Raw genomic sequence first — 27,685 nt, forward strand, 5'->3', positions numbered from 1 at the left:
TTCTGAGCACAGATGTTGGTATGGAGACCCTGATTCACTCACCTTTTGTATGCTTCAAATCTTAAATTACATGACTTTTTGTTTGATTTATTTTCCAGTTTGTTGGAGTTTTTTCCCCCATAAAAGCAATATCTGCACCCTGTTTAAAATAGTTGTGGTTAAAACCTGTTATTTTGCTGAGTTTTACAGGCTATTTTCCCCATTGTCACTACAGAGAGGAATTATGACATTGGGTGGCATCAGCAGTGCACCTTGTGTTAGTACCTCCAGATCAGCAGAAGCTTTAGGAATGAAATCAGGTCGTGGTCAGTTTTGAAAAAAACCTTAATCAGAAAATCTCCCTTTTGGTTAGTCACATTTATGCTTTAAATCTGTTTAAATTTAAATCAAACTTTAAATCTGTTTGCAGTCTTGGCTGGTTGCAACTGTCCTGGGTAAATGACCACTTTAATTGTTACTATGCCTCAGAGACAGATCCCAGTAATAAACCTTCCCAATTCTTCAAAATCAAATATTTGTACATTTTGAATTGCCACACCTTGAATGAAGGAAAGCTAAAACTCAGTAACAAATAGAATAAAACCAACTTTATTTATGCTTCATTTATTTATTCAGTCTTTGGTTATCTCACCTGAAGATTTTTCTTACATTTCCCATGCAAGAAAAATCTGCCAGGTGAAAACTCTAAAAGATAGTTTGAAGCAAAATCTGGAGCAATGGAGGTCCTGAGATTTGTGTAAATCTCAAGAACTAAGTTTAGGAATTTCAGTCATTGCTATTTCATTTCTGACACTTATGGCAATATGATTAATTTTGCAATTTAAACTCCCAAACTACTAATTTCATACTGCATGGTTTCTCAGTGGGAATGAGAATTAGTGCCTTGTAAGCAGGCTGTTTTTAAGAGTCATCTCTTTAGATAATATTATTTTTTGTTTGTATAAAATTATGCCTTAGGGATTCAATATAATTCTGACAAGGTTGATTAAATAATAATGTACAAATATGAAATATATTAACTCAGTGCTTCTATTAGAAGTAAATAGAAAGAAATTACTAATTACTGGGCTTACTTACAGATAATAACTGAAACCAAATGGAGAGTCTGAATATTTGAATGTGCCCTCCTAAAAATTAGAGTTATTTCTGAACTGTTTCAAGTGAGGGCTAACATCAAAAGTTATTGCAGGAGCATGAAATTTTGTTAAAGAATCTGATTATAAAACTTTCTTTTGCCTAGCTGAATTGAAATAATTTTAGAAAACATGACGAGGTCTCTACTGGTGGGCACAGGGATGTGTCTGAGGTCCTGTGTTTGTCAGACAGCCTCTCCATGCCCTGCTGCCATTCTGGGGTACATTTACCCACTCTCCAGTTGGGAATTTCTCATTTGCCTTCTGTGGGAGTGAAATCCAGGTATGTGGGAAGGGTGAATCGGCCAGGTTCCTTACCTGGATGATCACAGGCCAAGACTGGGATTGTCTTCACCCAACGCAGATATGAATACTAGATTTGATTTAAAATTTGCTTTGTTTTCATGGGTACTTTATTTGATTAATTTTAAATGTGTTTGCCAGAAGTGCAGTGTGTCAATAGGTCTAGCTCTCATTCACAGCTGTGAAATGAGTTTATGAAACTGCCCGAAGTTTTATAGCAGAAGATAAAAAAGCAGAACCTCGTCTGGTGAATCAAACTGGAGGGGCAATCATGGGAGACCGGAACAACCTAGTACCTGAAAAAACAGTGTCCATCGGGAGGGAGGATACGTGAACGCTGACATAAAATGATTTTAAATCAACCCTAACAAATAGGCTTAGTGCGCAGGTTCCTTCTGTGAGCTAATTACCCGTCACGGGGCGAAGGAAGAGCGGCGGGACAGGGGCAGGAGCAGGGACAGGGGGAGCCGAGACCGAGATCCCGCTGGGGCTCCCGCAGGCCAGAGCCCCGCTCTGTTCCGCCCCTCAGGTCAGGATCCCTCCCCTCAGGTCAGCGCCACCCGTCGGGTCCCCTCAGGTCAGACCAGACCAGACCAGACACACCCCTCAGTTCCGCCCTTTTCCCCTCAGGTCACACCCCCTCCATCCCCTCAGGTTCCGCCCTTTTCCCCTCAGGTCACACCCCCTCCATCTCCTCAGGTTCCGCCCTTTTCCCCTCAGGTCAGACCAGACACCCCCCCTCAGGTTCCGCCCTTTTCCCCTCAGGTCGGACCCCCTCCATCCCCTCAGGTTCCCGCCCTTTTCCCCTCAGGTCAGACCCCCTCCATCTCCTCAGGTTCCGCCCTTTTCCCCTCAGGTCGGACCCCCTCCATCCCCTCAGGTTCCCGCCCTTTTCTCCTCAGGTCAGACCAGACACCCCCCTCAGGTTCCGCCCTTTTCCCCTCAGGTCAGCCCTGGCCCGGGTGGGTTGCCATGGCCGGCTCCAGGTACGAAGGAAGAGCGCTTGTCCTGTGGGAGGGGAAGAGGCGAAGGGAAGGCAAGCAGGGAGCTGGGCGTGTTGGAAAGCAGGTGTGCTGTGTATTCAGGACACTGAGAAGGCAGACGGCTCCTTCAGTGTAGAAACTGGGGAGGATTTCGGGCCAAAGAGGGATATGGATGTCTCCCCCCTTACTGAGGGGAGAATGTGGCTCAGACCGGTGTTTTTGGGTACTCTGGTGTATCCTGGACCTGGCTGCCTTTTGTTCAGAACTTTGAGCATTTCACACTGACTTTCTGTGGCATGAATGGTATGAGTATGTAAGTAGGCAAAAATATATTTTTTACAGGGGTTTTGGGAGGCCTCTTTTAGTATAGTGGCTTCTGCTTTCGTCCATTCTGCCAGAGAAATGAGCACAGTTGTCCCTGCTGCCCCATTTTTGGTGTATTAGTACAAACACTCCTCTCAGCCTTGCCAGCAACTGCCTCAGCAACATCTGAAAATGCTTTCAGGGTCTTTTGTAAGATAGTGCTTATTTTTATTGGGATGGCAAGAACCTTGTCCAAACCCTGCTAATTCTGACTGCTGCCATGAAGTTACCACAGCTTTTGAAGCAATCCCTCTTAATAAGCGCCCAGAATTTGAAGCAGCTCCTCTCCAGTTGTGAGAGGGGTCTGAACATTGGTGTCTAGCACTGATTTAGACACTTTTAGCCTTTTAAAGCATCCCCACATCCAGCCCTTGATAAGTGGTTGAAGTCTGTGGGATACCTGGAGTGTCTAAGAGGTTTTTCTGATGGATTCTACAGTATATAAATTAGTTTTAGGTGTTTGCTTGAACAGCTGAATCCCATTCCTCATTTGATAACTCAAAATGATGGGTCAAAAAACTTGAAATAAAATGAGCATTTTTAACACCTCTTCTTAGTGACTTTATCAAAACAAAGAGGGTTGCTGCTCACCTCTAGAGCAATTTGCTTCATAAATAAAACACTGATGCAGTTACAAAGATCTGATGGTTAGAAAAGTGCAATAGGGATCATTTACATAAATCCACTTGTCTATATTGACCTTTGCAGTGAAGTGAACTGTGGTTTTGTTCTTAACTTTCAAATAATGTTCATGAGGTAAATGACAGAGCTGAGAAATACTAACTGCAAGTGGTGAGATTTATTCTTGCACTGCATGATACAGTTTTAATACAGTACTCAGAAAATTAAATCTTACTCCAGCAGCTTTAACTGTCTGTTGTTGTTCATATCTTCTAAATTCATGAGTTGCAGGTGAGAAAAGAAGGATTTTTTCAGAGTTTAAGCTTCAAATATGATCATGAGAGGAATGAATTATGAATAAAATTGTAAGCTTAATATGGCAATACCACGTACATTTCTTCATAATAAATTATTATATAATCTAGGAAAGTCTGCTTAGTTTATATTAATAATATTTGATGCTTTTGCATCCACAATCCCTTTTTGCTGCATTCCTTCTCTGCATCTCTAAGTGCAGAAGACACTTTTGAAATCAGTTGGCCATTGCATGACAGGGTTTAAATGTGATTTTTTCCCTGTTCCTTGCAACTGTTTCAGTACTATTATGTATGTTCAGGTATTTTTATTTTTTTTTTCCTTCTCTCTTCTGTGTACTCACAATGTGGTCGTTCCTTAGGTTTGGGTGTTTTTCCCCTCGTTCCTTGTTGAGTCTCCCCAGTGCCAGCCTGAGGCTGTCTGTGCCCTTTTTACCTCTAATCAACCACAAACAGCCACAGTGCTTTGGTTGGGATTTTCCAAAATGAAAATCCAGCCTGACGTCGTGCAGACGTTCAGACTGAGTGATCTAAGGCCTCCAGTCTCCAGCAGAATGGATGCAAACCTTGAGCAGCCTCTGCCTTTTGGGAGTTTTAGGAGGGTTTTCTTGTTCTGTGTGTATTGTATCTAATTTGCTCTGTGATTAGCAGAGCAAATTAGCAGATTAGCAAAACTTAACTCACATCCATTTATAAATGTCTGCCTTGGTGGAAAATCTTACAAATGGGGGATCATCACTCTGGAAGTGTGTTCTGAGCGTTCTGTGAAGGTGCATGAAGGAGAGGTACTCATCTGTATTTGAGTGTGGATTTACAACCACACTTCGCTTTCCTCCTTCCCCTTTCCCTTCTCACATTCAGCCCAAACCTCACGGGTTTCTGAGGAATTGCCTTCCCCGGTGTCGCTGCAGGTTCCCGAAGCTCTGTGAAGACCTGCTGGGCCGTGGGCTCGGCTGTCTCCAGGTGACCCTCCCAGCAGAGGCGCTGCCGTTTCGGGAGGAGCTCGGGGCCGCGCTGCCCTCCCGCTTTGTCCCTTCCAGCCGGGACCGACGGGCGGCTTCGCAGCCTCGCTGTCCCTGCCCCGGAGCGCGGCTGCCTCGGGTGGAGCTCTCCACAGAGCTGTCCCGGCTGCTCCCTTCCCTGGAGCCCTGCTTCAAAAGGTAAGCTGAACAACAGCGTGGGCAACTTTCCTCTCCGTGGTGGAAGCACACGAAGCTATAAATGGAACTGGAGCTGTTTGATAATAAAATCTCTCCAAAAGTTAAAAAAAAAAAAATAAATGGGTTTCTTGGCCAGCTTTAAAAAAAAAAACAAACCCAAAAAACTTTTAAATATTATTAAAAAAATTTCTGAATATTCTAAATATTTGAATCGTCGTGGTCTGTTATCGCTTCAAGCCAGTAGCTGAAGTTGTGCAGTGTGTTTGCCTATTTTCCGAATAAGTTAAAAAAAATAAAAAAAAAAAACCAAAAAACTTTTAAACATGATTTAAAAAAATTCTGAATATTCAAAATATTTTAATCGTCGTGGTCTGTTATCGCTTCAAGCCAGTAGCTGAAGTTGTGCAGTGTTTGCCTATTTTCCGAATAAGTTAAAAAAAAAAATTAAATGGCTGGGTTTCCTGGCCAGCTTTCAAAAAAAAAAAAAAAAAAAAAAAACAAAATAACCCAAAAAACTTTTAAACATGATTTAAAAAAATTCTGAATATTCTAAATATTTGTATCGTCGTGGTCTGTTATCACTTCAAGCCAGCAGCTGAAGTTGTGCAGTGTGTTTGCCTATTTTCCGAATAAGTGAAAAAGAAAAATTAAATGGCTGGGTTTCTTGGCCAGCTTTCAAAAAAAAAAAAAAAACCAACCCAAAAAACTTTTAAACATGATTTAAAAAAAATTCTGAATATTCTAAATATTTGAATCGTCGTGGTCTGTTATCGCTTCAAGCCAGTAGCTGAAGTTGTGCAGTGTGTTTGCCTATTTTCCGAATAAGTTAAAAAAAATTAAAAAAAAACAAAACCAAAAAACTTTTAAACATGATTTAAAAAAAATTCTGAATATTCGAAATATTTTAATCGTCGTGGTCTGTTATCGCTTCAATCCAGTAGCTGAAGTTGTGCAGTGTGTTTGCCTATTTTCCGAATAAGTTAAAAAATAAATTAAATGGCTGGGTTTTTTTGCCAGCTTAAAAAAAAAAAAAAACCAAAAAAACCCAAAAAACTTTTAAACATGATTAAAAAAAATTCTGAATATTCTAAATATTTTAATCGTCGTGGTCTGTTATCGCTTCAAGCCAGTAGCTGAAGTTGTGCAGTGTGTTTGCCTATTTTCCGAATAAGTGAAAAAGAAAAATTAAATGGCTGGGTTTCTTGGCCAGCTTTCAAAAAAAACCAAAAACCAAAAAAACCCAAAAAACTTTTAAACATGATTAAAAAAAATTCTGAATATTCTAAATATTTTAATCGTCGTGGTCTGTTATCGCTTCAAGCTTCAAGCCAGTAGCTGAAGTTGTGCAGTGTGTTTGCCTATTTTCCGAATAAGTTAAAAAAAAAATTAAATGGCTTTCAAAAAAAAAAAAAAAAAACCCCAAAAAACTTTTAAACATGATTAAAAAAAATTCTGAATATTCGAAATATTTCAATCCAGTAGCTGAAGTTGTGCAGTGTGTTTGCCTATTTTCCGAATAAGTTAAAAAAAAAAATTAAATGGCTGGGTTTCTTGGTCAGCTTTTAAAAAAAAAAAAAAAATCTAAATATTTCAATCGTCGTGGTCTGTTATCGCTTCAAGCCAGCAACTGAAGTTGTGCAGTGTGTTTGCCTATTTTCCGAATATGAGAAGCCGTTTTGGAAGATTGGAAAAGGAAGGATAAAATGTTGCACGGGTGCTATTGTTTAAGAAAGTTTAGCTTGCCTCCTGGTACTTTGCTGGATGCTGCACCTGATTGAAGGAAGGTTTGTGTAGATGTGTCTTTATCGCGCCTCAGTGGGAAAATAATGAGTTACTGCACAATTTTATACCACTTTTTAAAAATTCCAAAATATTTTAAAAAAAGTTATTATAAGAGAGGGCCGAAGGAGAGCTGTTATATTCAGTGTAACATTGTGTACATTTCAAACCCCTTTTCTGTTAGGTTAAATTGAAGACAAGAGCTGTGTTCAGACCTAGGGAAGCCCAGAGATAACCAGCAGCAAAGAACTGGGCCTTGTGACAGGCATTTGGGAGGAAACCATAGTGAACTCTTACTGTTTTCTCCTGCTTCAAACCCATTGATGGATGTTGGGAAATTAATTCCCCTTGGAACACAGTTTGGTTGTTTTTTCTTAAGACTGCACTTCAGCCAGATGGGGCTTTGGGGTTGTGTTGGGCATGTCTGTAAGCAGTGGGGAAGAAGAAGAATACTGTTCCAGAATGCTAAAGCACTGTTCAGGTCACTGGACAAAACAAATAATACAAACATTTATAACATTTATATCAGTTAGTCACATAAAATGGTACGTGGTGGTGAAGCATCCTGGGGTAGGAAACAACCACATCTCTTGGCAAAATCAGCTCTCCAAAGAGAAGGAACCCTGGCTTTTTACCTCTTTGCAGCTGAGACACATTTTTAAGGCCAAACAGCAGAGTGTAGTGTTGTCATAGATAACTGTGAGCAAAGAGCAGCAAGGGGAAATGGGGAACTGTATTTAAAATAAATAACATTTGAAATCTTTTAGTAGCACCTCATGGAATTTCTGTTATTGTCTATTATTTCAATGAGTTGAACAATATCCTATTTTTAGTGGAAGGTCAACTTGAACTTTATTTGAGCCGGGTCTCTGGTTCTGAGCACAGATAGGAGCACTTCAAATGTGATAACAAAAGGGAGGGCTTGGAGCCAGACCTCCTTAACCTATCATGAGGGGCTCAGATAGCCATCCCTGTCAGCTGTGTGCCCCTTCAGTGGAGGAGGCCTTGCTCTGGCCTCAAACTGCCTGCAGTGAAAGTAGCACTGGGGCTCATGGGGAAGGATTTTGGGGTTTTATTTAAGAGTTTAAAATAGGTTCAAAAATATTAATTTTTTTGTATTTCTGGCCTAAGCAGCATTGCTTTAATTCTGCTGTCGCCCACAGTGGTGCACATGCAGTGGAGCTCCTCTGGTGAGGGAGATGATTTGGTTTGCTGGCAGTGAGATACTGGCAGGTCCCCAGTTTCCATGCCAGACTTCAGTGGGAAGGTGCTGCCTGCAGGGGCTGCAGGTTTAGGGCAGTAACACGTTTTTTGGGTGGCTGTTGGTTGGGAAACAGTGCAGGGTGGCAGCAGAAAGCAAAGTGCAGCTGCTCAGGCTGTGGATTCCCACTGCTGCTGGAACATCTGGAATCTGTTGGTGCTGCAGCTGCCTGAGGTGTGTGCATTCACCAGAGGACATGTCAGGGAGAGGATTTCTGACCTTCCTAGGAATGAGCAATGCCAGTGTCAGGGGAGCCCTAGCATGGGAGCAAGGGATGGAGATGATTCTGTAGGTTTATAGTGTAAATTGTTTCTGGAAATGTTCTGCTCTCCTCAGCCTGCTTTTTGGCCTCAGTTAAAGAAAGTGAGGGTGAGGTGCTTCAGTTGTGGTTTTATTCCAGGGCTCTGCCACTGGCATTCTCTCTGATCTGGAGGAATTCATTTTTCCTCTGGGATTCTGTTTCCTGATGTGACACTGGAGCAGCACCTCTGCTTGAAGCAGTGCTTTGACAGACAGCACTGTAGGGAAAATAATCATGATTACTAAACAAGGAAAAGAGAGCTTGTTCTGAATGTTATAAACCTGGGAAAAATCTTAAATTTTCATCTCACTAGGTATAGGAAAGTATTCATGAGACAAGTTTGTTGAGGTGTGATGCTTTATCCCACCTCAAAAGTTTTTTGTTTTTTTTTCATAAACCTTAATAAAACCTTTTAATGCCACTAGGTTAATCAGAAACCATTGCTTGCCATGGGGATTCTCCAATATTCACAAAGAACTAGGCTTATGCTGTTTTCTTGCTAGATTGTCTGTAAGGTTTGATGTATCACGTTATTTATGCTGAGAACTGTGTTGAAGAACTTGGTGGAAATCTTATTTTCTTGTGAATTTTTGCTGCTCTTCAGATGTGGATTGAGAAAGTGCTCTAGGGAGATAGTAAACACAGGCAGAATTGAAATGCAAAGAAGAAGTGCTGTGTTTTTCTGGTTTTAATTTTTGGGGCTAACATTAAAAAAATCTTCCAGTTACTTCATTGCCAACCTTCACCTAAATGCAAAGCCTGTTTAAATAAAGGGGCTTTCAGTGAATAAATGTTATTAATGGATCTGAATCTTTCCACCTTCTCCAGCTCCCCTTTTTGGTGTCTGTGCATCAATAATGTTTCTTGTTGCTAGTGGTAAGAAATGATGAAAGCTGAGATGGTGGTGGGGTAGCCTGTCAGCTTTGTGTGGAGATTTCAATAATTCAGCAGGTGCTTTACAGACTTTACCTGGTGTTAGATGGGCCAGGTGTCAGAGATCCTGCTCCATTCCAGAGCATGCTCTGGCCTGCAGAGTACAGCAGCCTGGAGTTTTCTTTGCCTGAGCTAGAAGATTTTAGCATCCTGAGTGTCTTATTCTGTGTGTCAGCTAGAGAATGAAAGGAAAATGCAGTAATTGTTTTTTTGTGGCTTCCATGAAGTCTGATTTGCACTTGCTGTACTTGCTGTACTGACTGTAGCAAAAAGGATGACAAGTTTTATTCCCAGAGTGCTGTTGTAACAACTAATAAAGCTGTATAGGAAATACTGAAATTAAGAACAAATAATAAAAAAATTCTGTTATATATTCTCAGCAATGTTTCATATCTTGGAAATCCTCAGGTGCCCTGTCTATATATATCTTGGTAAAAAATACAAATCCTGACTACTTTAACTTTTCTTCATTGTTTAGAAGGCAATAGGCCTTTGCATTTTCTGAAACTGCCAGGATAATAGATTGTGTGTCATTGTAGGGCACCATACAATAGAAAAAAAACAACAGAGAAAACAAATTTGGTGCCAAGTCCCTGGGTGAGAGCTTTGTGAATCCCTTTGCTGTCCAGTTCAGGAGGCTGAGAGCGAGTCACTGCCTCCACACTGGAGCTGGCACGCAGTCAGAGTGCACGGCAAAAGGGTTCTGTGCTGGAAATTCCAGGAGCAATCACTGCAAGTGTAAGTCATATCATGCCTTGTGCCATCCAATTGTTGGAAACCTTTCCAGCCCTGACCTTTGCTGCCAGGCTCGTGCTCCAGCGTACAGCTTTAAGGATGCCCATCCCCCTGGCAGCCTGCGTGCTGTCAGTCACCCTGAAATACACTGGGAGCCTGTCGGGCAGTGCCTGCAGATGCCTCAGAGCCCACAGGCAGCCAGGGCACTGCCACTGGAGTGCCTGGCTCAAGGGAATTCCATAGACAGTGCTTTAGTGCTGCTTTTGGACCATATGTTTGCTAGCATAGGTGAGTGATGATGCACTGTTGGCTTTCTAACAATCTGGCAGCGAATGGATTCTAGAGTACAGGGTTTCTAATTTATGCAGAATGGCTTTGGCTCCGCTTTCTGACACTTGGTAGTTTCTGTCTGTGTAAGGGCACTTACAGATTCTAAAAAAAGCTGCAAGGTGCTGTGTTCACGTTGCATTGGAGGGATACAGACTTGGGCTGCTTTTCTTACTACACCAACAGACTCCATAGTTCTGACATCTGATGAAAAGACAGAATTTCCATGATCCTGAGGTTGGTAGCATGTGGTACTGCAGTGTGCTGGTTTCCTGGCTGTTGTAACACATGCTTAACATCCTGAGTGTTGTGAGAGCTGCTGGTGTGCAGGGCTGAGATTGCCTCCTGTGGAGGTTAATCTGGCTGAGTGTGAGGTTATTCAGCCTTCTACCAAAACATCTCAGGCAGGGCCCCTGCTGTGCTTAGGGGGATGTTGTGCTGCAGCAGACAAATGCATTAAAAAAAAAGAAAAAAGAAAAAAGGAAGGGTGGAGTGTTGATTTGCCCTTTTTTCCTGAGGTAAACATCAGGTTTTGTCATCTTAATGAATATGATGTAGAAGGACAGAGGTTCACTTAGTAAGTGGCAATGCCAGAGAAAATCCCAGGATGATCTGTTTATTTTTCTTTCTATCACCTCTTATCCTTAGTTAAAAAGAAATAATTAAAGAACCCAATTGAAATATTGATTACCCTATATGGTATATAACAGCAAGGAGAGCCTGGTAAGATAAAAATATGTAGTCAGATTATCAAAATAATTGAAGGTCTTGTGGTTTTCGCTGCATTGGCTTGCAAAACTGTTTCTGTCTTTTTAGAAACAAAAGGAAGTTTCAGGAAGCATTAGAATTTTACCTAAAAATATTGCTGGAATCAGCAAGTGAGCCCTTAAGTGGGTTATTTATATCTTAGAATATAATTGAAATTTTCAGAGACAATAGTTTTTGCAATTGACTTTCAGCTGATGACTCAAGGCTAAAAGCTTTTATTGCCTTAACTGCCTTTTGAACTCAGGGCTCAAGCAAAGGATGAAAATGCTGATGTTGGACAGTGTGCTAAGGGCAAGGAACAAACAAACAAGCAAAAACCTCAGAGCAGCCCAGAGTAGGGAAAGTCATGACACATGGATTCACATTTTTTCTGACCTGCAAAGATGGGGTTGGATTGGTAATACTTTCCAAGTTTGGGAGTGCTCTGTGGTGGGATTCTGGAGCACTGTAGTCCTTTAGTAACAGGATTTGACTTTAATTACCATACATACTCATCTGCCAAAATTTAGAAAAGACCTGATGATTGCAGATAGCATGTAGCAGAGGAGATAGTGCTGTGAGAATGGAGAGCAAGCAGCAGAAAAGTTGAATTTCTCCATTTTGAGTAAAGCAGGTGCTGACACCCTTGATAGAAATGAAGGAATTGTGGGGAAGCCCCACAATTGTGGGGAAGCCCCTCGTGTGCAAGGTTTAAAGTGTATCTGCAGAAAAATAACCTGAGTCAGCTCGTGGCTTCTTTAGGACAGCTCCCATCCTTTACCTGTCCCCTTGTCCCTGATGTGTGTCTGAGCAGGAAAAATGCACAGCACTGTGGATCCCTGCCACCTGTTTGCAGCTGCTGTGATGGATTTCAGTCAGGGCCCATATTCTGGGAGACTTGTGAAAATATCGAAGATGAGGGTTGGTAACCAACACCATCATAAATATTTATTATTTTTCCTAATGTGAATGAAAAGCAGATTCGTTGCCATATTGGCCAAAGATGTAGAAAACCAGTGGATTGCAGGTGGCAGAAAAGGATGTACCTTACCCAGAGTGTGGAATGGTGTGGTGTGATGCAATCCCAGTGAAGGATCTTGTTGAATGAAAAGGTTTTTGGTTAAGGGGTGGACACAGGGGAACCAGCTCAGGAGCTTCTGTTTGAAAGTATCTACATGTTAAATGTGTGAAATATGGGCAGTTAATTTGCTCTGACATTTCTGGAGTTCTCTTTCCATTCATATCTGTGGAAGGATAAGTGGTTTTTTCTGGTCAGCCTTATCTCAGATTTCTTTCTCTTTTGGCTCAGAATTAAAACTGCAAAATCAGTTCATTCCATATGCTGTTGCCTGCCTGGATGCAGCTGAATTTGTGCCACTAGTATAGTTTGTAATTAAAGAAAAAGTTGCCACTTGTGTAACCTTTAATGAGAATGGCAAAACTCTAATTTGCTTTATACCTTAATTCTTTAATTATTGCTCATACTATCTTTGCTTGTAAGTGAAATGTGGATAACTCTCTGCATTTCTACACCCCGTGCTGCAGGAACCCAGAACGTGTTTTGTTTATTTTCTAACCCATACTGTGTTTTATGAAATCACTGCCAGGTTCACTGGAAGGTGACAATATATCTCTTCAGCCTGCACAATTGCAGTGCCTCGTTACTTCATTATGCAGCAGCAGTGCTTGGAATAAGTCTTGCTTACAAAGGACAGATACCCATTATTTGTGTATTTGAAGTCTGTATTGGCTAAAAAGGCTTTGCCAAGCTGTGTTTTGTAAGAAGTTGAGTTACTGCAAAATCTAAAGTGTCTTTTATTTTGGGACAATAATGGGTTGCAATCCAGCTAAAGCAGTTGTAATTCTTTGTTGGCACACACACATTTCAGGCTAATGGCCTGAGCCATGGCCCAGTGAACCTGGTGGAAACTATTAATTCACATCAGTAGATTCTGCATCAAGTTCCTAATGAATGATTTATTCACTTTAAAGACCTTACTTGGCTTTACTTCCATCTTATTGACTTCAGTAATAGGCTTTCTCAACTTAATCTGTCTTGACACTTAAAAAATATTTGTTTTTGCAGGGTATAAAATAACAAAATGTTTCCCTTTTCCTGCTGTTAATTTCCAGAAATTTTAAGGACTGCTGTATGTGCTTTTTGTTGTTAAGGTGTTTATTATATAACCCCTGTAATTTGGCACGTGGAATAAGATAACATATTGTGCACATAGCATTGTGATAAATTCAGTAATGGAATTTAATGTTTTTGCTTCAAAGATCCTTTCTGGACTAGTAGAAGATTTTAGTTAATGGTATTCTAATTGAATTATCTTTGTATTTTTTTTAACATGTGGTCAGTTAATCTGTGAGTGAACATAAGGAGTTTTATGTACTTTAAGTCTATGATTTTACAGATTATGTGAGTATCAGTGTATTTTTTTAACGGTTTAGAAATGGGGAATTGGGAAAGTTAATTGTATTTCTTGGGATCAGATTCTGTTATGAAACAAGTGTATACTCACATAGGTGGTCTCTGTGCTCTGACACAAGGCAGTGAGGCTTGCAGTCATGGTTAATATTGGCTTATTGCACTTCTCTTGTTTTGTACCCAGGTGAAATGTCAACAAAAGCGCCCAACATTAAACTGAAAATTGATCCTCGGAATCTGCAGATCCAGACCTTCACAGTGGAGAAATTACTGGAACCACTGATAATTCAGGTATTTTACAGTTGCACAAAGTAAGCTGGATAACCATAGAGGGAGGGAATAAAGGCTGAAGAACTTTTGACTGAAGACATTATTCTGAGAGTCACACCCACAGCTCTTCTGCACTTGCACTTGGCTCAGGAGCTCCCCAGGGCTCTGCCTTCCAGGTTTGGGCATTCATTTGGTCACTTCCAGCTTTGCCCCCAGTCTGTCCTAGTAAATGCTGCATGTTCTAGCTGGTCTCTTGCACAGTGTTACCCTGGAGATGCTTAAATGTAGAATAAACTGCAAATGGAATTCCAATGTGTGAAGTAAGTAATTCTTTAAAAAGAAAGTTGTATTTTCCCCTTTGAAGCTTTGCCTCTCCCAATTTTTTTTTTTGATATTTTCTTCCCTTACTCAGTTTTCCTGTCTGGAAGGTTACTTTCCTCAGAAAGTGACCTTTTCTTTTCTGTCATGACTTTATTTCCCGCTACTGTTAACTGAGCTGCCTCTCTCTCATTTTGTCTGCCTTTCTTTATTTATTTTTGCCTGGATGTGATTGATGGTGTGAAAACCCTCAGTTAACAGGTCAGTGATTTGTGGAAGTTGTTGAGGATATGTGGTTGGTCACAAAATTAGTTTCAAAGTAGTAAGAATAGATGTCTTGATAGACTGAATTTAAAAACCTCCTATAGACCAGTAGCTCAGACTGTGCTGAGGCAGCTGCAGCACCGTGGGTGTTCTTAGAGGGGTAAAGAAAAGTAAATTTTGGTTTGAGTTTGGCAAGATCAAAGAAACCTGACAAAACAAAGAAAGTGCAGATCCAGAATAAAACAAAGAAACCATCTAAGCTTTGTGGGTTTTTTCCCTCCCAGCTCTTCTCAACCATTGAAAAGCTTGAGCCTGTTCACTTGGAAATGCTTTGGCTCTAAGAGAGTATTTTGACTGTCTTTTCCCTCTCTTAAGCCTAATGCTTTGCTTGTTTCATACCTGTGGAAGGAAAGCTTATGTTTTGAGTGGACCCTTCAAAAGAAAATGTTAAAAGTATAAGAACAGGGATTAAAGTTCATACTTAATGAAAGGTGATTGAAAGGCTGGAAAGATGATAAATGAAAATTAGTCTGTCCTTAGAAAGAGACCAGTCACAGATAAAATGATGTTCTTGCCAGATTCACTTTAGCAACTGCTGCTTGGAATGCAATTTAACTCTATTTTGAGATTCCTGTTGTAATTTATTTATTTAATAGCCTTGTACTGCTGTGGCAGGAAAGAAACAATGGAAGTGCTTGAGGTTCTCTGAAGTCTGTCCTAGCCAGGTATGCTCAGTGTGAGGCAGTCCTTGGATTAACAGCATCAGTACAGGAAAATCCTGAGGCAGAGCCAGCCTGGCAGTACCTAGGAAGCCCTTGTGGCAATAGCTGCAGATCACTTGCTGAATTAACCCTCTCCCTTCCCTGCCATGTGAATTGGCAGTGCTGATTGCTGTGAAACTCTGAAAGTAGTACAGCAGCTGTTTTGTGTAAAACCTCTCTGAGCTGGCAGCTTCTCTCTCCCTGGAATACAACCCTGTCCCTAAATTGCCCTGGGTGTTTCCCCCTGTCTGTGGCCTTTGTTGTATTCCAGCTGTTTGGAGGATGGTAGTTGTGGAAGGAAGGCTTCTCAGTCTGGTTCTCAACCAGTGCATCTGGCACACCAAAGAAGGTACTTGTCCAAGTTAGCATGGTTCAGCTGACACAGTGTGTGGAAAATCCCTGCATTGTGGAGTCCCTTGGATCACTGATGGAAACCAGGCAAGTTGGAAGGCTTGTATCTGTCATCCACACCACAGATGCTGGCTCACAGGGAAAGCACACACTGTTGGTTTAGTTCTATAGGCTGAGTTTACCTTCTGCTCACTGGGTGGGATTAGCCAGTGTTTATTTGTGTATAACACAAATGCACTGGATTTGAAACAGTGGACAGGGGTTCTGCTGCTGTCATTAGATCAGAGTTCCTGTCTTGGTTTTCCTAAATGTCTGGGGATTGACATTGAGTTACACTGAACTACATTGTTAACAAAAAAGAATGTTTTATGATTGATGCTTAAAAATATTTTTTGTATTAAAATAAAGGTGAACCAAATACTGTGATACTCAAGGTATCAAGACATTGCTTCCTGAACTACTGCAGTATTGAGAGGTTGTCTCAAAGTGCTGCCAATAACTGAATATAGCATTGGAAGAGCTGCTTCAGAGGTTCCTAGAAACTTAGTTTTGGCATAACCAAATACCCACCCTTCAGCCTGATAACCAATGGCAATACCAGGCAGCAGTGGCACGAGGCAGCCCTGTAAATGTGGAGGCACATGGCCTGGAAAATGGCTGAGAGACTCCTTTAGCACAACTGTGCCTTTGCACAGCTGTGTTGTTCCTGCCAGGGCTGGGGATCTCTGTGCAGGGTAACAATGGCACACTGTGTTACTCTGTGCTTCAGTTCTTTCTGGGTAGGATTGCATAAAGTTTTTACATTCCTCCTTGGGGTTCTGTGTTAGAGAATTCAGAGTAGTTTTTCTGTTTCCCATAATCTCCATGAGCAAAGAGCTATCTAACAAATTTTGGGTTGTATTTGAGATCAGTTGCCACCTCCAGTATTTCCTGAGAGTGATGCTGAAGATGCCGAGTCTTACAGTCAAGAGTTTTCACCTGCAGGAGTAATTATTTTTTTATACTTTTTCATTTGTTTTATTTCCTTTCCTCCTCCACATATTAATGAACAGTATGTAGAATGATATTTAACATTGAAAAAAACTGCAGTAAAAATCTGCAAAGTAGAATACATTATTTTCTACTGAAATAGTGATTAAATACTTAAAATTTTAAAAAACCCTTCTATTTGATAGATTTTTTGGGGCCACTTCTAATTTTTGATGGTGTTTTATGCCTTTCTTATTGGAAGTATTAGCCTGTAATCTGTAACTCATTCTTAAAAGTATAGACATTGAAACTGTCTTACATGTTCTAAAACTGACATTGAAGTGTTTGTAAAAATAAAAGATAAAGATTTTTATTCCCAGTGCATTCTCTACCAGCTGGCTGATTTATGTGCAATAAATAATTCCATTTTCTTCCTTTGAGCCAGAGTCAGGAAAATACCCAAGCCTTCTTTAACAATCTGAGGCAGAGTTCTTTATGTTGCTCTCTCCCTTGTGGCATGCCAAAGCAGTTGATGTCAAGTGGATGGTCCTTCTCCCCCCTAAATTGCATGAATGGTGCAGGGGTCAGGGTTTTTGTGTTTGTAGATGTGTTTATGGAAATGTTACCCACAGGATATTTGTCAGTTGTGTTTACAAGCAGTGATTCATGAGGAGCACTCAAGTGCATGAATTCATGGATGGGGTCTGAAGGTGAGCTAAGGCACATGGAGCACTGTGCTATCTGTGTTCAGGGAACAGGAGCATTAAAGAGGATCAGTGAGCTTTATGAAAATAAGGTGTGCTTTAAAATATCTGTCCAACACTTAAGAAAAACGTTTCTGGAGTCTTTCCTTAGTGTGGCAGCTCAAGCAATGCCTTAGAGAATAGTCTCTCAGAAACATTCTCTTGGAGTGTGGAGGCTGTATTCAGATGATAGGAATGTGGAGTGGGATGGTCTATAAAAACAAGTTCTTTATGGGTGTTGAAGTGCATTGGTAAAAATAAAATTTGGTCTAAGCTACAGTAAATATAAATTCTGGGCAAATTGATGTGCAATATTAATGTTGAGAGCACACTGAAGAATTTGGAGGTGTTGAGCTGTGGCCACAGGTGAGAAGAGAAAGCGTTGTGAAAGGTGTTTGCACTCATTTTGGGTGTTTGTTCTGGGACACCTTGCAAGCCTTGCACTGGAGGTGTGGAACACCCAGTGCTGCTGGGGAGAGAGAACTGTGGGCACTGGCTGATGGCAGCTGGCCAAGGAGGCCAGTGGGAGCCTGGCTTGGATCAGAAATCAGCAGGACCAGGGCAGTGACTGTGCAATGGGGAGGCCACACCTGGAGCCCTGTGCTCAGTCTTGGGCCCCTCATGACAGGGAGGACATGGAGGTGCTGGAGCCTGTCCAGGGGAGGGCCGAGAGCTGGGGAAAGGAGCAGCAGCTGAGAGGGCTCAGCCTGGAGGAGAGCAGGCTCAGGGACCCTTCTGGCTGTGGCTGCATGGTCCCTTCTCCCAGGTAATGAGTGCTAGGAGAAGAGGAAATGGCCACAGGTTGCACCAAGGAAAGTTTAGGTTGGATGTTAAGAAACATTCTTTCCCTGAAAGGCGTGTCCAGCGGTGGAACTGGCCGCTCAGGGACACGGTGGAGGCACCCTCCCTGGAGGCATGCAGAAAGCACGTGGGTGTGGTGGTTTTGGGATGTGGTTTAGGGATGCACTTGGCAATGTTAGCTTGACAGCTGGACTTGGTGCTTTTGGAGCTCTTTTCCTGCCTTAATGGTTCCCCGATTCCTGCCTTGCTGAAGCCTCCTCAGATAGCACTGGTATTTTTTTGTTTTATTACGAGCAGGTTTTAAAACAAGCAGTGGCAGGAGTTGGCATCAGGATTCATAGAACATAATAGTGACATTTCTGTTAACTTTGCTTTGATCCTGCAGAAGGAGGAACACAAAGATGATGCATACTGAGTAAAATTGCATTAGATTGAATTCAGTACTTTTGCCTATTCTTGGTAATTATGCCGAGCTTGCCTGTCTCCAAAGCAGAGGGAATCTCTTAGCTTATTCATAATTATATATTCTTTTATTTTAATAACAATATAAATTCACTTGTAGAACTTAAACCATCATTGTCTCTTTTGTCCCTTTTAAATGTAGGTTACGACGTTAGTGAACTGCCCACAGAATCCTTCTAGTAAGAAGAAGGGCCGTTCCAAAAGAGCTCGTGTCCTGCTTGCCTCAGTGGAGGAGGCCACGTGGAACCTGCTGGACAAGGGAGAGAAGATTGCCAGGGAAGCAGCTGTGCTCAGGGAGGAGCTGCACGCGGCGCTCGCCGACGTGCGCACAGAGAGTGAGTACCAGTACCTGGCCAGCAGTCCAGGCACATCAGGGCTGGTGTCACCATGCTGGTGTCACCAGGATATCTGTGGGAAATGTGTTGAGATGTGCAAATGTCTCAACTTGGAGTTGTCTAATTACATAGTCTGGGATACCACCTATTGTCACAGACATCTTTTGTGGAAAATCCTTTCTTTGGGATTTTCCCTTCTGGGAAGCTGAGGCCCCAGAAGAGGAATGTAAACAATGGTTCTCTGCTGCTGTGGAATGCAACAGGTGCACCTGGGATTGGCCCATGTTCCATGTTTACAATTAAGGGCCAATCAAAGACCAAGCTTTCTCTGGGACAGATCAGAGAGAGCTCTGTTGTTGTTCATTCCTATTCTTTTCTTAGCTTAGCAGCTTCTGAACTTTTCTCTCTATTCCTATTAGCATAGTCATAATGTAACATATATATCATAAAATAATAAATCCAGCCTTCTGATCATGGAGTCAAGATTCTCGTCTCTCTCTTCACCCTGAAAGAACCTTGCAAAGCCCTGTACCAACCTATTAGGAGGTAAAGTGTGCAAGCTGGGCCCCATTGGGAAAAAGTACATATATCAGTGGAAGTTTTGTTGTTTGGAATGTAGGTGGTTTTTCTTTTCATGAGGAGAGGATGCCTCTTGATCATTTTAGTGGCTGTTAAGCATGACTAAAAGTTGTTGCATGGCTTTGCAAGGGTTCCTCAGGGTGAGAGAGACAGACGAGAATCTTGCTTCATGATCAGAAGGCTGGATTTATTAATTTATTATATAAGTTACATTATGACTATACTAAAAGGAATAGAAAGAAAAGTTCAGAAGCTGCTAAGCTAAGAACAGAATAGGAATAGGAATCCACAAAGTTCTGTGTCCAGGCAGAAAGCAAGAAAGCTCTCCTGTGAGTGGTCAGCAAATCCAAACACTCACAGAAGACCAATCACAGATGCCCCTGCTGCATTCCACAGCAGCAGATAATTATTGTTTACGTTCTCTTTCTGGGGCCTCAGCTTCCCAGAAGAGGAAAAATCCTAAAGAAAGGATTTTTATGGAAAAATGTTGGCGACAAAAAGTTAACGTATATTTTGACTTCTTGAAAAGAACTGTTTACCTGAATCTCAGATTAAGGCCTCTTAAATCTTCCCTCTTTATTGCATTAATAAGGATTTCTTTTGGGGAGGTACAATAGTCCAGTGTGGGGGTGTGTTTTGGGAGTAGGAGGAGGATGGATCCTTTAACCTACCATGAGAGTCATCCCCTGCTGACAGAGCAGCTCCTCTCAGGTGAGTTTTGGCATATTCTGTGTCCTCCTGACTTAATCTCTCAGTTTTGAACCTGATCCCCAGAACTAGGCTAGTTTTTGTGATCTGCAGAGAATGTTGTAGCCATTTTCTTGCAGGTTCTTTGTTGTTTTCTTGAGTTTTACTTTTCCCCATGGAAACTGGGAATATTTGGGTGAGCACGAAGGCCATGAGTGGCACGACCAACGTCCTTAATGTGTTCCTGCAGAGATCACAAGTTAAAGTTCATTTATGTTTTAATTATATCATCCTGCCCTAACTAAAGATGGAACTTAGTCAGGCTTTTCTTTAAATTGAAATTTATTTTATTTGTTCACCTTGCACATGCAGCTGGGGTGGTTTCCGAGTCTCTGCTGCTGTTCAGGGCAGTGATGAGTTTCTTTTGGCTTCCTCTGAATGTGGAGATGGCTGTGGTTTAGAGTTTGATCTATGCAGATGGTGTCTGAGATACCTTGAGGTCCTTTGTGATTAAAAGCCTTATGACCAGCAAGTATCACTGCTATCTGTCACACTGAGCAGCTGAGGCTCTTGCAGAATCATTCATTTTGGAGTACTCTTAAAATGTTAGCCCATCCATTACAGGCTGATAACACAAGGTAAGAATGAAATATATAGTTTTTTATTGATTTTTATACATAGAGAAACTGAAAATGTGAAATATTTTTTTTATTACTTATTGATTCTCAGCCAAGACCAGAGGTAACTACAAAAATAAATAATACATAAAGTAGGTTATATGGACCTCATACATTTTAAAAGAAAGTTAAGTCCATGTTATCACCTGTCATTATGCAATGATGAAGTGAGTGGTTGCAGCCAATATCCCTTCAAGGATTTGCCAAACTGCTCAGGTTAGTTTTAAGAAATTGTTGAAACAATTGTAAAAAAGGTAGCAGTTGTTCAATTTTGCAGATATTTTTAACCTTTGAAGCCGTGTGCTATTTTTAATTTGTGGCATGCCCCATCATGTGTAACTGGAGTTCCTCAGGCCACATTGTGCTGCTGTTGAATGTCTGCTGTCACTGACCTCAGGCTCTGTGGGGGGATGTGGGTCATCATCAGCCATGGCTGCATGTGGTGCCTGCATATTCACCTGTGTGACTGTGCTGACTGGCAGGGACTTTTATTCATGCAGTCTTCAGTTAATTACAAACTTTTGCACGTGGCTACAGCTGGTATTTCCTGGGTAATGGAATTCTGAAGAAATGCTTTAGATAATTTCACTCACATCAACCGAACTCAGATTTGCACATTGAGATCTGGAAAGAATAAATTCTGTTTCACCTCCTCTTGTGTTTTACCTTATGTCACCTGCTGAACTTGTTCAGTTGGGGATGCATCATGAGCATTAAACACTTATTCCTTTTGAGTGTCAATTGCCAGTGTGAAAAACCCTTCATTACTTTTGGAGCTCATTAATCTGGGGCTTCTTTTAAGGGAATGATTGACTTTTTTCAGTCTGCTTCTGATATTCCTATTTACAGTAATGCTTTGGAGAATAAAGGAGCAAATGGGTGGGATAAAAATGAAGAGTGGGGGTAATGTTTGGTGTATCTAATTCATCTGTGTGTAATTCATGGCCTTCAGAAATCATGATGGCATGGATATGGCTTCACTGACTACAGCTTGCTCTTGGCACTGTCAGTAGATGAGATTTTGGAGTCTCAAATTCAGTTGGATTCTGTAAGTGACCTCTGAAAAAAGGTGTTACTATAATGTTACCTGGATAAATACAGTGTCTGCTTCCTTTGACATCTGCAAAGTTTTATCAAAGATTTATAGGCTTGGAGCCTAATTTAAATAGATGTTCTCTGCATTTTCCTTTTCTTAAAAAGAAAGTAGTTTTTAAGGCCTGCCCACATCTTGATAACATCTTCTGGAACTCTGCTGAATGGGTCAGCAGGAAGGTTTATGGGTGGACTGTATGCCTCATCCAGAAATCCACTGGCCTAGTAACTGAAGAACTGCCATGATTTTTGTTGATCTGATTGAGTGAAGCTTTGTTAGAGGCTACATATGTCCAGAGTTTTATTCTAAAATAGTGTAGTAAACCCCAAAGTAAGTAAATTGAAAAACTCTCACGGAGGGATTTCATGTGTGTGCAGCATTTCAAAAGATTGTCTTCTAATTCCATCTTCTGTGGAATCCCTGAGCCCTGTGCAAAGAGTGTAAGGAGCATTGTTCAACCCTGAGTGCTCCTGGCACTAAATATCAGTCTCAAATTCATGTCCTGATTCTGAGATTGAACCAGTTTGAAGGCAAGCAGTGATGCTGTTCATGTGGTGAAATGTTACTGTAGAAGTCTGAACTGAAGTCTGAGGTTATCCTTAGGAGGATGAGTTTTTGCATTTATGTGAAGGTGTGATGCCTTGCAGTTCTCAAACAGTTGCATGGGCATAACTGAAATGTTTGGTATTTACTGCCACTGCTGACTGACTATATATAGTCAGAAACACAACAGTTGTTGTCTGCCTTGTTTCTATCTATTGCAGTGGCAGTGTTCCTTGTGTTTAGCTGCTATCAGGCTCAAGTGTGTTCCCAGATAAACCTGTCATCACACAGAGCAGTGAATTGAAAGCAAGTTACTTGCTGGAGTTACATTTTGAGCCTTAAGTTACTCTTTAAAAGGAAATTCTAACAAATACTTTGATGTTTTGAATGGCCATATTTAATGTCTTTTGATACTAAATAGGGGAGGCAAGAGTTTGATGGCATGGAAGACACTCCCATTTCCTGGCAAGAAATGGGTGCTTACTTAGAAGGGCATTTACTAAAGGAAGGGTATGGGGATCTTTTGTATTACACTGTGTTCTTGTTTGTCCCTCCTCTCATCTTAAAAGTAAACTTTCTCATTCTACATGAAGAGGTTTGTGCCTGGATTCTGCATCTAAGGGACTTCTGTTCTGGGAGGCTTAAAGTGGTCTGTGCTGTACACTCCTTTCATCAGAGCCAGAGCAGATCCCCTGCAGAGCAGCTTTTGCCCTCAGCATCACAGGATCAGGTGCCCTGAGTGGGACAGGGAGGATGAGGAGGTGGGTGTGAGGCATGATGGGGATGTGTGGTGGCTCTCATTACATGATAGCAAGAAATGGATGAGATGTGGAAGTGGAACTTCCTGATATGCAGTGGTGAAATAGTTGCTATGCAACAGAATCCAGTGGTATCTGAGTGGGATAAGAGACTGTGTGGCAGGAGAGAAATGTCCTGGAACAGCTCCAGAAAGCTGTTGTGAGAATCTGAGTTCCCACAGTGGTGAATATTGGGGACGTGCAGGAGGTATTGATCTGCTGTGCCCTGACACTGATAGTGTCACTGCAGCTGCCTGCCTGGAGCAGAACCCTTTCTGGGATTTGTAGGAACAGAACAGGTGATTGTCCTGGTGGCTTGGATTGTTTCATCTTGTTTTTAGAAAGGGTGGGTTGTTCTGTGCTGTGCTGTGACCTTGACTCCCAAGCTTCTCTGGTACTTACTCTGCTCAATGTGTTAGTTCATGGCTGCATGATTTGAGGCTGCACATTCTGGTGGCAGCAAGAGCCATAAGTGTTCTGTTACTGGTGAGACCCCCTGTGGCACACTGTGTTCAGCTCTGGAGCCCTCAGCATGAGGAGGACGTGGAGCTGTGGGAGCCAGTCCAGAGGAGGCTGCAGAGATGTTCAGCAGAACTGAGCACCTCTCCTGTTAGGGCAGGCTGAGAGAGCTGGGCTTGTTCAGGCTGAGGAGAAGCTCTGGAGAGACATTACTGGAGCCTCCCAGAACCCAGGGGGGACCTACAAGAGGTCTGGAGAGGGACTTTCCACAGTGGGAAAGGCTTTAAATTCACAGAGGGTGTTTTAGATTAGGTGCTGGAAGAAATTCTTCACCATGAAAATGCTGAGGCCCTGGCACAGGGTGCCCAGAGGAGCTGTGGCTGCCCCATCCCTGGAATTGTCCAAGGCCAGCTTGGATGGGGCTTGCAGCAACCTGGGCTGGTGGAAGGTGTCCCTGCCCATGGCAGGGGGATTGGAACCAGATAATCTTTTAGGTCCCTTCCAACCCAAAGCACTCTAGGATTCTGGATTATAAACCATTGTGGGTTTTTTCTTGTCTGTCTGGAGTTCTGTTCTCTCAAGTTTGAGACTGAAATGTTGGAAATTCTTTCTACTAACTTTGGTGTGTCTGTGCCCCCGTTAGTAAACGGGCTCCTGTTGTCAGCTGTGTTTCTCTGGAGCTGTGAAGCCATCAGCCTCTAACGGAGCAGTTCAGGAGTGGGTGACAGGACTGACCTGGCAACAAGACCTCCTTGTGGGAGGGCACAAAGAATGGCCTAAAATTCACTGCATTCCATGTGCATTTCACACTGCTGCAGTTAAATTAAAAAATGAGATGAGAAAGCCAGTTGTAAATACAAACAGAAGAGAGGAAAATGTGATATTTGGATGGGATTTCAAAAGGAGAACAAAAATCTATTCAAATACATAAAAGAAGAGAGCATGACTCTGTTATCTTGCCTGAGCCAGTGAGGAGCCCTTGGCTGGTGTGGGTGATGCTGAGCAGTCTCTGAGGGTGCTCACTGCCTGCACTTGGTGGCACTGTTGCAGTGTCTGTGCAGACGCAGCCTGCATGAGCTGCCAGCTGATTGCCAACAGGCTCACAGTTCACTTGTTTTTAAAGGAATTTTCACGCACGTTTTTGGATATTTTTGGTGCTGGATAAATTCTCTAACTATTTAAAAAACTACCTGTGGCTGAACAGTGCTTTTTACATTTCCCTGTGCTGAGCAGATTTTTGTAGGCACTGTAAGTAACAGTATTTGCCACAGCAGTAGCTGTCAGTAGCTGATCAGCTGATGGTAGAGCAACATTTACTTTGGGAGTCATCTTATCTGGGTGTGTTGAACAGAGTCTTGGAAATATCTGCCTGACAGTAATTGTGCAGTTATGATAGATCCTGGCTTTGCTTCTTTGAATTGCTTTTTGTTTGGTTGTCTAAAAGAATTGAAATACTTTGAATGCTGCTGTCTGTCTGAATTCCTATTTGTGCCACTAAAAGGACATTTTTTGCGTTTCATTGTTTGTGACAAATATAATTATGGAAGAATATCCAGTTGATGGGAATTAAAATAAAAATAGATTAAATTGCATCAGATTGTCATGCTGTCCACTGCAATTTAAGAAAGTTTCAACATTATGTTGTTGTTGGAGCTGTCATTTTCTGCTGTTTGTACTTGCAGCTCCTATCTGTCTAGCCTGCATCTCATGGCTCTGTTTTAGGGTTGTGATTTTATGTGTTCATCTGGCCATCCCAGCTCATGTCACGCTCATTTCTAAGGGCTTGCTCGTATTCGGAGCCTTCTGATTTGTGTTTGCTCTCAGAATTGAGAATGTTGAGGGGTGGAGGGGCCCTCTGAGGGTGGTCTGGTGCAGTGCCCCAGGTCAGGCAGGGCCAGGACCATGTCCAGTCAGGTGTTTAACATCTCCCAGGATGGAGACTCCACAGCCTTCCTGCTTGGCCTGTGCACTGCTCAGTCACTCTCACAGTGAAAAAATATTTTCTGATGCTAGCATGGAATCTCCTGTGTGTCAGTTTGTGCCCATTGCTACCCCCCTGCTGCTGGGCACCACTGTGAGCAGTCTGGCTCCATCTCCTTTTCACCTCCCTTCAGGAATTTATGGTGTTTGTCACTATGGTCTGTGTTGTTGAGTTTCATTTACCAAACTTCTCACTGGAGAGCAGTATATTGTGACTGGCAGTCACTAGCTCCATGGCACAGATTTCCCTTTATGTCAGTCAGATGTTTGAGTGTATGAGGTTTTCATTCCATTAACTTATATTTGTAATGAGAAGAGCAATATTTGATTCCCTCTGTGACCAGGAATTATTTAATAGCAAGGACACCAAAGTACACAGTAACATAACAAGCAGTGACTAGGAAAGTTTAACAAAGCTGCTGGCTTTGTTGTGTGCAGTTAGGAGTAATCATGTGAAGGCCAAGGGAGTTATTTCAGAATTAAATGGTGCTGTAGAAGAGAAAGGGAAAGAGAATGGAGGATGTGAACATTAACCTGCGTGATCTGTTATCACCGACCTTCATTTCAAGGCGTTGGGGCAAGAAAGAGATAGCAGATTTATTGGCAGTGCTTGTGACTCGGCAAACAACTGCCGGAATTCCGTGGTTTCCTTTCCTGGGGTGCTGTGCTCCCGCCTGAGGCTGTGTCTCTTTTCAGGTCGGGCCCTGCAGGTGTCAGCAGAGGCGTTCACCGGCGATCCCTGCTCCCTGCCCCGGCGGCAGGCTGTGGTGCCCGCCGCTCGCTCCCTGCTGGCCGCCGTCACCCGGCTCCTCGTTCTGGCCGACATGGTGGACGTGGCCTATCTGCTGCAGCACCTGACTGTGGTGAGTGATCCCTGCTCTCCTCAGCTCCCGGGAGCCACAGCTGGCTCTGCTCAGGGCTCTCCGGGCACGGAACTTTGTGTGCTTGAGCCTTGCAGCTCTCGTGCACGGAGCGCCTGGGCAGCTGGGGCAAGTGTGGATTCTAGGTGAGATTTGTGAATGGACCAGAAAAACTCATTTACATGCAGCTCGGCATATTTGATCTGGTTTTGGTTCCTTTTTTTCCACTAATACTTTCAGTAATTTATAAGAGACTGACAAAACCACAAATTTCTGTTCACTTCCTAATATTTCAGGGCAGAGGTGAGTAATCAGTGCCACCTCTCATAATGCCTCGTGCCACGAGAGAGCACAGTGACTTAGAGGACCATGTTGAAGCAAGCTCAGTTTGATGAAGATGAGAGAATGAAAATTTGGCTCCAAATCAGACTGGGAAAAGTATTTAATAATAAAACAGTGGGTTTCAGTACTGGGCCTGAAAAATCTCCACTGCTGGAGATGCACCACAGGCTAAATTAACACTGACTTGCAGAAGCTTCTGTGTTGTTCTGTATGTTGAAATTTGTCAGCTGTAACAGGAATGACCTATGTCTTTTGCACTGCTTATGGAAAATGTTCTTAAATTATGATATTTTTCATGGTAATCTATTACATTTTTAATGTTTATTTTCATAATCCCAGATGCTCTCTTCTGAGATGTATTTGAGTATGTTTTACATGAGAGAGCTAAAATTAGATGGTTTTCCTTACTAGAGTTTCAGTATTTCTAAATGGCTGTCTAATTGACTTCATGTTTTCCATCTGAAAATGAAAACAAAAAATAACTGAAAATGGGGAAGGAATGCTGAGCATCATTCAGGAACAACTCCAGCACTGCAGAGGGCCATTAAATTGCCATCTTCTTCCATATTTCCTCTTAATAGGAGGGAGAACTGAATTTGTAAATGAACCCTTGGAGTAAATTAGTGTGGTAAAACACTCTCAGTGAAGCCAGTGCAGAAAGATTCACCCTGGCTGTTAGAGGAGAGTGTGTTATATTTTGCATATCTATTTAGTCTCTGCTCTGGCTGGTGAACTTGCCAACAGTGGTATTAGCTGTAATGGTGTCTTTAATGTTGACATCTAATTAGGAAATTGACTTAATGTAATTTCATCATATGCTATTGAACATCCCTCAGTTTCTAACAACTTTTGGTCACAGCTAACTGAGCCAGATTTAAAGGCAATTAAATATTTTAATGAATTTCAACATGGCTCCATTCTAAGTGTTTAACTGTAATCATTACACTTTAAAACTTCCTTGGGAATTCAGTTTTTCTTCAGCATGGACTTGCTCCCACAAGAA

The 27,685-nt window shown here is 42.0% G+C and overlaps 1 protein-coding gene across 3 annotated transcripts in view; it reads left to right on the forward strand.

Moving 5' to 3' along the window:
• Nucleotides 1-10,155: 10,155 nt before the first annotated feature.
• The window catches only part of CTNNA3 (catenin alpha 3), a 411,331-nt gene continuing 393,801 nt past the window's right edge, over nt 10,156-27,685 (forward strand). For 2 of the 3 annotated variants that reach the window (XM_058028686.1, XM_058028687.1), the window contains exons 1-3: nt 13,581-13,682; nt 18,473-18,689; nt 26,201-26,343. In XM_058028686.1, coding sequence (XP_057884669.1) covers nt 13,581-13,682; nt 18,473-18,689; nt 26,201-26,343 — 462 coding nt within the window. Of the gene's footprint in view, nt 10,175-13,575; nt 13,683-18,472; nt 18,690-26,176; nt 26,344-27,685 lie in introns of those variants that run through there. The other variant, XM_058028688.1, reaches the window with a different exon arrangement.

This window comes from Melospiza georgiana, chromosome 8 (assembly GCF_028018845.1).
Source record: "Melospiza georgiana isolate bMelGeo1 chromosome 8, bMelGeo1.pri, whole genome shotgun sequence".
NCBI classification, from domain to species: Eukaryota; Metazoa; Chordata; class Aves; order Passeriformes; family Passerellidae; genus Melospiza; species Melospiza georgiana.